Source organism: Cuculus canorus, chromosome 9 (assembly GCF_017976375.1).
Source record: "Cuculus canorus isolate bCucCan1 chromosome 9, bCucCan1.pri, whole genome shotgun sequence".
NCBI classification, from domain to species: domain Eukaryota; kingdom Metazoa; phylum Chordata; class Aves; order Cuculiformes; family Cuculidae; genus Cuculus; species Cuculus canorus.
The window spans coordinates 20,533,329-20,542,181 of NC_071409.1; the positions used below are offsets into that span (position 1 = coordinate 20,533,329).

Below are 8,853 nucleotides of genomic sequence, written 5' to 3' on the forward strand. Positions count from 1 at the left end.
TCTGCAGGAGATGCGGGGAAGAGTCCAAGGTGAAAGGCGAGAATGGGCAGGGATAGCCATGTGAGAGAGACAGCAGCAGCAGTGTCCAGTTGCTCTGCACTCTGATAAATGCTTGTCTGTACTCAGGGATTTTCCCTGTAAAAAAAACAAAACTACATCACAACACAGAAAAAATATTGTTCTGGTCATTTCAAGGAAACTCACCCACAGCTTCTCCTGCAGTGTGGTGAGCTTCCTTCAAAACCAATTTCTCTTTGGCTCAAATAAGATCAGACTGTTCCTCCAAGTGATGCCATCTTGGGGTTTGCATCTGTTCCATGGGGAGTGCATGACTCTGACAGCGCTGTCCCTGTACAGGGAGGTCGCCGGTATGTTACTATCCACACCGAGCCCTACCAGCCTCCTGCATCACCACCACAGCAAGGTTCAAGGTGTCACCTTCTTGCCTTCAGATGGCAAAAAAATGAGGCCCTGCAGTCCCCTGAATTAACCACCTCACAGCAAATTGGGTAGAGGCCTTACCTCCAGCATATTACATCCCCTCCACGGGGCACATAGGGATACAACCCCAATCGGACTTGAATTGTTTTAGTTTTCCACTCTTGAGAAGCAGCCCCCGTGCCCCACGAGTACCCAGCGTCCTCCAGAGCTTCTGCTGACACCCATGTCCTGCCCCTCTTGCCTTTCCCAGGTGAGCATCATCCTCACGTTGATGGTGCCATATGATGCCATTGACACTGAGTCCCCGCTGATGGAAATGTTTGTGGTCCATGGCTTCTATGCAGCCAAGTTCATCGTTGCCATTGGGTCTGTGGCCGGCCTGACTGTCAGCTTGCTGGGCTCTCTTTTCCCGATGCCGAGAGTAATTTACGCCATGGCTGGTGACGGGCTGCTCTTCAGGTCAGTTACACCCATGATGGTATTTATTTTTGCACCCTTGGGACCTGAAGGGGAAATGTGCTGGGAGGGACAGGGACCGTCCTGCACCCAGCCAGCCTGGTCCCACCACTGCAGGGGGCACAGGGCACAGATGGACTCAGTGCTTGCAGAACAGGGCATGCACTAGAGCAAAATCCTGGGGGAAAAAAACAGGAGAGACCTATGCAAAAACTTCTCATTTGGTGCTGGTACCCAGAGGTTCAGCCTATGGGAGGATGAGCTTTTAATGCAAGAGTCACTTGCAAAGGAAAGCAGTTAATACACATAACATCTTGGCACTTATTTGCAAGTTTTCAAGAGCCCATTTCAGAGCTCGTTAGACTTAGACCTAAGTCCAGATCCAGCTTCAGCAATATTTCCAGTCCCCAGCTCTCAGGAGTCTAAGCTCCAAAAAGCAGCAAGGGATCACGGCTCTGAGTCTGGTGCCTCCAGTCGAATATGAGTTATTGTGAAAGAAAACTGCTGTGATCTGCAATTCTAACTTTCTGCAAATGTTTTGCACTCCAGATTTTTGTCCCACATCAGTTCTTACACGGAAACTCCGGTAGTGGCTTGTATCGTCTCCGGATTCCTCGCAGCGCTGCTCTCCTTGCTGGTCAGTCTGCGGGACCTGATAGAAATGATGTCCATTGGCACGCTGCTCGCCTACACCCTGGTCTCAGTTTGTGTCCTGCTCCTCCGATACCAGCCCGAGAGCGATATCGATGGCTTTGTCAAATTCCTCTCTGAGGAGCATACCAAGAAGAAGGAGGGCATCTTGGCTGACTGCGAGAAGGAAGCTTGCTCCCCGGGGAGTGAAGGAGAAGAATTTTCTGGCCCACCAACCAACACCTGCGGGGCAAAAAATCTGCCATCCCTGGGGGATAATGAGATGCTAATTGGGAAGTCCGATAAATCCACCTACAATGTGAATCATCCCAATTATGGCACGGTAGACATGACCTCAGGGATCGAGGCAGATGAGTCTGAGAATATCTACCTCATCAAGCTGAAGAAGTTAATTGGCCCTCGCTACTACACAATGCGGATTCACCTTGGGCTGCCAGGGAAAATGGACCGCCCCACAGCAGCCACCGGCCACACGGTCACCGTCTGTGTGCTCCTGCTCTTCGTCCTGATGTTCATCTTCTGCTCCTTCATCATTTTTGGGTCAGACTACATCTATGAGCAGAGCTGGTGGGCTGTCCTCCTCGTCGTGCTGATGGTCCTGCTCATCGTCGTGCTGGTGTTTGTGATCTTGCAGCAGCCGGAAAACCCCAAGAAGCTGCCCTACATGGCACCTTGTTTGCCCTTTGTCCCTGCCTTTGCTATGCTGGTGAATATCTATCTCATGCTAAAGCTCTCCACAGTCACATGGATCCGATTTGCCGTCTGGTGTTTTGTGGGTGAGTCCTAGATCAATTTATTTTAACTTTTTAACTGACACTCTTTTGAAAGGATGTTAAAAATAACTTCCCTAATTAGAGTGCTTAGGCTGATGCTTCTTCAGCTGGGACATACCCAGTCCTTTGCATTTGCCCCTTGTCATCCTGAAGTTCTTAGAAGCCTTGGTTAGTCAAGCCCCCGACCCACAGCTAAAAGGAAAGTTACACCTTGAGAGAATGTTGGCTTGATGGAAATAAACCACTTCATGCAAAGGTAACTATTTCAATGACTGTTTTGATGCAAAGTAGGTGGGATCTAGAAACTGCTTTCTTGCTATTTCACCCACTTGAGCTCTTCAGCAGCCCACATCAAGATCTCAGCACTGCATTTCCAAGGCCCTGGGAGATACAGAGCCAAGGTGTCTGTGGACTGTATCTCCTTTTCTTGGTTTAAGTCCTTGACTTGGTGGCAAGGGGATCTTAGGACACAAAAGCAATATTGTGGACCTTTTTTTTTTCCAAATTTAGGCCTCCTGACGCATAGCCAGGAGCCTGGCATGTCCATAGTTTCCCTTGCTTTACATTGCATCCCAGTTACTCTACAAAAGCAAGAGAAAAAGAGCAGGTCTTGTAGTTCCTCCTGAAGGCTCCCAAGTATGGGCTACACAGAACTGAAGCAACAAGACAATATCAAAGCCAAGAACTCTTTACAGAGAAATAATAACCCTGTGAGTAAATGTATACAATACAATAGACCACAGAACCCCCTGTTGCGAACAACAGACCCTGAGCACCCAAAAGGACTATCCCCAGCCAAATATACCGCCAGAAGCCCTTCCCTTTGGGAGCACGTTTCAGGGTCTGAGGTTGAGAGGGAGAAAATGATGGGGAAAGGGAATGAGGATTGATGGAAAGGTCATAGTCAGTTGCCACCGCCCATAAAGGCAGGAATCACGCATCCTGGAGGAGGCTTCCACGCTGGTCTCACCAGCCTTTATGCTTTTCTCAGGTGCCTCCTGATGTTTGTGATGTAGATTCAGTTGGCAGAATCAGGAGATGACATGGAAGACCTTGAACCTCCCTTGAGTATCTCAGAGAGTTTAGAGTAGCCTCATGGTTTCCATCCTTCAGGAAGAGGTTACTACTGCAGTTTTCCTCCATTTTTCCATTCCCACTGTTGCTTTGTGGTGAGGATGGCAGCTATACTGACTCAGTCCTGTACATCTGAGGTTGCATAGTGAAGTTCCATCTCTGAGAATTCCCTAACCCCAAGCCAAGCTGTTGGGCAGTAGTTGCCACGTGCATCCTTTGGCCTGGAGAAAACTGCTAAGTGCTTTTTGGGCCCTGAAAGGCAATAAGTGAAGCTGCAGACCCAGAGAAAACCATCTTACCTGGAAGCAGTGACTCCAAAGCATTAATTTAATCCACCATGATTAAATACTTTCCCCTGTGGGTACATCTAATACTTCTTCAGCTGCCAGCAATGGCGATGGGTCAGTTAAGCCACAATTAATGTGTGATGGACTCCACAAGCCCCATTTACAGCTGTTTGACTGTTGAGGGAAGTAAATACCTTTTGTTTTTCTGGCAGAGATGTGCAGTCCTTCTGCACAGGCTCTGGATTTAACCTCACAAGCAGTCTTCCGTGGCCTGTCTGTGGCATGCGGAGAAGTCTGGGTTTCTCTATGCATGCATCTCAGGTAGGTTAATCCCAGGATTCACTGGTAATTAGATCCCCAGATACATTTGCTTCTTGGGAAAGCATTGATGCAGGAAGGTGAAAACAGGTAGGGCTAGAGACCAAATGAAACTCCTGAAGGGAGTAGGGCAGGATTTCAGAGCTGTTTTAATACTGAATATACTCATCCTGACAATCCTGAGGAACATATGGCTGTGAGCACCAGCAGGATAGAGACTGAGATCATGAGAAAACTCCAGAGAGAACAGGGTGACCAGGAGAGTAACAGGATGGAGATGCAGGTTGTCAGCTCTTGGCAGCCTCCACAGGTCTGCTGGGAGCTGCTGTCCCACCAAAGCTGCAGATGGCACAATCACATGGCCATAAGTGATCCCAGTTGATATTTAAAACATGCAGCCCTTGGGTCACAGCTGGCAGCCTGGAAACGCAAACGCAATGGGTTTGAAGAGCAGACATCAACTACAAAATACACTGGGTTAAAAAATATAGGTATATTTAGACACATTTAACCCTCAACATCTGGCACCAGCCCAGTGATGGGTGTAGGGTGCTGGCAGTGAGCTGGGCTGGATCCCAAATCCACCCCTGACATGGGGGGGGGGGTCAGGTGCCATTCTGGTGCTCAGCATGTTTATAGCGATGTTTTAGCTGGGATTGTGGGGCCAGCGTAGACAGTTAAGGTCCAACCCTTGCCCTCTCACCCACTGCAGGTCTACTCATCTACTTTGGCTATGGGATGTGGAACAGCACGCTGGAAATCAGTGCCCGTGAAGAGGCCCTCCACCAAAGCACCTACCAGCGCTATGATGTGGACGTTGACCCCTTCTCCATGGATGACGGCTTCTCCTATGCCACTGAGGGTGAGGGATACCCAGGCTGGGGTCCCTCCGAGGACAAGAGCTTCTCGTACCAGCAAATGGCAGGAGCAAAGGAAAGCCATCGGACGAGTAGCAGGTCGAAAAGCAAAGGCAGGCACAAACCGCCGTCGGAAGCCCTTATCGCCAACGATGAGTTGGACTACTCACCTGAGTAGCAGGGCAGGCAGTGGGGCACTGTGCCACCTAGTTGATGAGGAAGGGTCCCCACGGCTCCCCCATCTCGTCCCCTCCTTCCCAGGTCCTCCGCCACCACCCTGCTCACCTCCAGTCTTTGGGACACACTCTGCAATTGCCGTTGACCCCAAAACAAACACACCCATGGCCTGTCATGGCTCCAGCGGTCAGGTCCTGCTTTGGTGAATGCCATCCGATCCTTTGGCATTGGTTGATCTCCTGGCACCAGCCACATCGGCAGAGATGATGGAGTGGGAGAGGTGCCAAACTGGTAGGGTATTTGAGAGGCGGAAGGAGCCACATGAGGGGATGAGACGAGTTGTCCCTGGGGAATGTCCACCCAATGGCTGCAGTGGTGGGATGCCACTATTACATTTTTGGCACTTTCTTAGCATGTGTGTTTTTTTTCTTTGAACCACCTTAGAAGTAATAGCTGAGCCAGAAGGACAGATGGGTGGGTAGGTGGTTACAAAATGGGAATGGACAAACCTCTTTCAAAGGAGTAGCTCAGAGGTGGAGTAAGGGATTTTGGTCCCATCATACAGCAATTCCATGGCTCATTTTGGCACAAAGGCACCCTGTGCACACAGCATTGTGGTGTGTGTCCCCCCGTGTCCATCCCCACATCCTAAATCCAAGCATCCCAAATACTGGGATTCAAAATTAGTCTGTGTCTCAATCAAACCTTGAAATCCCAGCATGGCCGAACATCCCAGATTTGCGGCTGGGAGCCTGGTCTCATTTCTGGTCACAGCAATGGCTGTGAGCCATTCTTGGCTTAACCTACCTAGTGTGAATGGTTGACAATGACCACGCGCTGTTCCTCTGAGCATCAGCGGTCTGAGGCTGGGCACTGTTTTCACCTTGTTGTGTCTTTTGCAAAAATGACTATGCCATAATTCCCTCCCTGCAGTGGGCACATTTCGCCACTCACTCTGGCCTCAGTGCTTCAGGGACGTGTCTGCGCCCCTGCAGAATAGCAACATCCATGGATCGGCCACCTCTTGGCGGGGCTGGGCCACACAGGGCAAGGGGAGAGGATTCAGTTGCTGAAATCTCCCTTCTTGCTAGCGTGTCCACCTTGTACCATTTTCTCTGTTTCTGACCCTGGCTTGGTGAATACTATGTGAAAAAACCACTGAAATGCTCCTTTTTTCTATACATTTCCATATTTCAGTTTGAAACCAAATGGAGCTGGTGGCTCACAGGGCAGAGGTGGTCTGCAGGTGGGTGTTTCTCATAGTTAACCCTTCTGCTACGGCCAGAGCATGGCCACGACCAGCCCCCAGCAGCACTGTCGGGTTCTCAACCAGCAGCATCCTCGCAGCACTCTTAGTGGTGACAAGCTTTGGTCGCAGCCACCACTGTCCCCAGCGCAAACCGCAGCCACACTGCTGAATCAGCAGTTAGCAGTGGGTTCAGTTTTGGAGCCCATCACCCAACTGCTTAGTTTCGAACACTGCAACAGAGGAACAACTTTTTGAATAAATAAAAACCAAGGAAGAATCCCGTCCAACAGCAACACCCATCCTCCTCCCATCTGCCAAAGGCTGTGACCAGATCCATCCCCAGGTCTCCCCTGGAGCAGCCCAGGCCAGCGCCCCGTGCCAGGAGCTGCTGCTGGTGTCTTAGCGGGCAATTTAATATCAACAGGGGCATGAGGCAGGATTTCCAACATGTGATGCTGAGAACCATTAATGCTTTGGTTGACTGGATGAGGCTCAGCCACCCAAAAAATTGCAGAGCCTGCCTGGCACCCTTCATGAGCGAGGGTGCTGCTGACTGCAGAGGCTGTGTGGATCCGCGCCCATCCCTGTCTCTTCAAGGCTCAAGGTCTCAATGGAGAGGGTCTGGCTATGGCTGCGAAAGTTTCTCCACTGCAGCTTCTGTCTCCAGCTGTCACAAAGCACAGTCCTTTTTGCAGTGGAGAAGAGCATTTGATTCTGCAGATTTTAACCAGGAGCACTCCATGCAAGCCAAGGGAAGTTTGGCCTCAATGAGAGCTTCAGGTTGGGAGTGAGGATTTGGCAAAAAGGACCCATAAGCTTCACCCCGGCATCGCCTCCTGCTGCCTGCCCCTGCCACGCTTCTACAAGCAGAAATCCAGAGTGTGTCCCACCAAAAAGCTCTTTGCAATGCATGCACCATTCATGAGCCAGCTTGGGAAACTTTTCCGGTGGTGCTGAATGTCTCACAAAGGTCACCTCTCACTCGCGCTTGGCTGCTCTCGTCCTCAATGCCTTAGAAACACCCAAGAGAGATGGCACCTCACAGGTCTGGCTTTACGTTTTCAGGGAGAAAGATTGATGCTATTTTCCTACCAGCTCTTTTACTACACCATATCTGAGGTAGTCGTCTTCGTCCTGCTTCAGCAAGGTATTTAGGCACCTGCCGAACCACAAACTCATGCCCAAGTACCCTGTCGAATTGAAGCCTGTTATTCCTTTTGCAGCCTTAATCTCTTGCTACAGAGCAGTTACCAGTACCAGTGTCTGTCGTCATGTCTGCTCTAATTATGCCATGTAATTTGATGAGGGCTTTGGTGTCTGTAGGAACCTTTCATTTGGATCCATGCATTGAGTGAAGCCCTTTGGCTGCTCTTGTTCCCATTCACCCATCCTCCTTGCCCTTCTTGGGGAAGTGCCAGGGCAGGACAGCTGTGCCATGCCCCCAGAACCACTAGGAGACACCACTTGATACCATGGCACCATCTGGTGCTGATGGGCTGCCATCGGACCTTGCTGTGGCAAGAGGTGGGATATGTGCACTCCTCCCAAGCGCACACCATCCCACCTAACGCTGGAGGGTAAGAAGGTAGCTGAGCTGTAGGCTGGGGCGTGCCTGGGTTTTGCTAGCGGCCAAGCAGCGAATGCCCAGGGATGCTGATTTGCATCAAGGTCTCCCCACTCCGGGCAGCAGTGCGTGGGGGATGTGTGCGTCCAGCCTCTGTTTGGGTTCTCAGGCACTTCTCCTTGTAGCCAGCCTTGGAGTCTTCAGTGGGTGCAAGAAAAAGCTGCAAAGGCCAAAACATCCAGGTATGTTGTTATGGACTCTGGGAGAAGATGTAAGTTCTTGTTTTGCTGTAACCCCAAAATGCAGCCTTTCCCCCGGGTCCCCAAAGGAGGAGACCTCCTGGGACCCATCAGGAGAACACAGAGCAGTACCACCGTGCTCCCACCACCGGTGAGAAGCACTCAGCCCTTCCACGCCTGACCACCCTCCACGGGACACACACCCCGGGGCAAGGCGAATGCATGATATGGACAGAGAATAAATACCTCAAATCTTCCAGACCGGCTCTATAAGATCTCAGTCCCTCCACAAATTCACTCCACATGGTTACAACCGCTCAGTTACGAAGCCCAGCACGCCGGCATCCTCCACGTGGCAGAGAAATCACACCCCGAACGACGTGGGATGTTGTAAATCCAGCTTGTAAATGATCTTCACTTCATTTTGTTTGGTCTTTCTGATGTATATCTTGCTTTTTTTTTTGCAGATGGTACTTTCTGGTGTAACAATTCTCTGCAGTTCTGGTATGAAATTGGTGTATTTGTTAAAAAGTTTGTTCTATTAATTTTTATTGATTTTTTTTGTGGTTTCCAAAAGCCCATTGGTGCATTGTACAATGGGGTCTTGTAGTGTGTCATGAGAAAGAAAAAATATGCAGATATGTTATGGAGTGATTTTTATTTTCAAATGATTGTGTTGTTGACAACTATACATATAATATATATATTACCAAGATACTAAGAAAAAAATCTGAATTTACCAAAATCTGTATATTTTAATAAATGCA

General features: G+C 49.8%; 1 protein-coding gene across 1 annotated transcript in view; it reads left to right on the forward strand.

Moving 5' to 3' along the window:
- Nucleotides 1-8,204, forward strand: part of SLC7A14 (solute carrier family 7 member 14) — a 32,088-nt gene extending 23,884 nt beyond the window's left edge. Inside the window, exons 6-8 of the mRNA XM_054074876.1 lie at nucleotides 692-900; nucleotides 1,447-2,324; nucleotides 4,713-8,204. Coding sequence (XP_053930851.1) covers nucleotides 692-900; nucleotides 1,447-2,324; nucleotides 4,713-5,035 — 1,410 coding nt within the window. The 3' untranslated portion in view covers nucleotides 5,036-8,204. The remainder of the gene's footprint in view (nucleotides 1-691; nucleotides 901-1,446; nucleotides 2,325-4,712) is intronic.
- The last annotated feature ends 649 nt before the right edge of the window (nucleotides 8,205-8,853 follow it).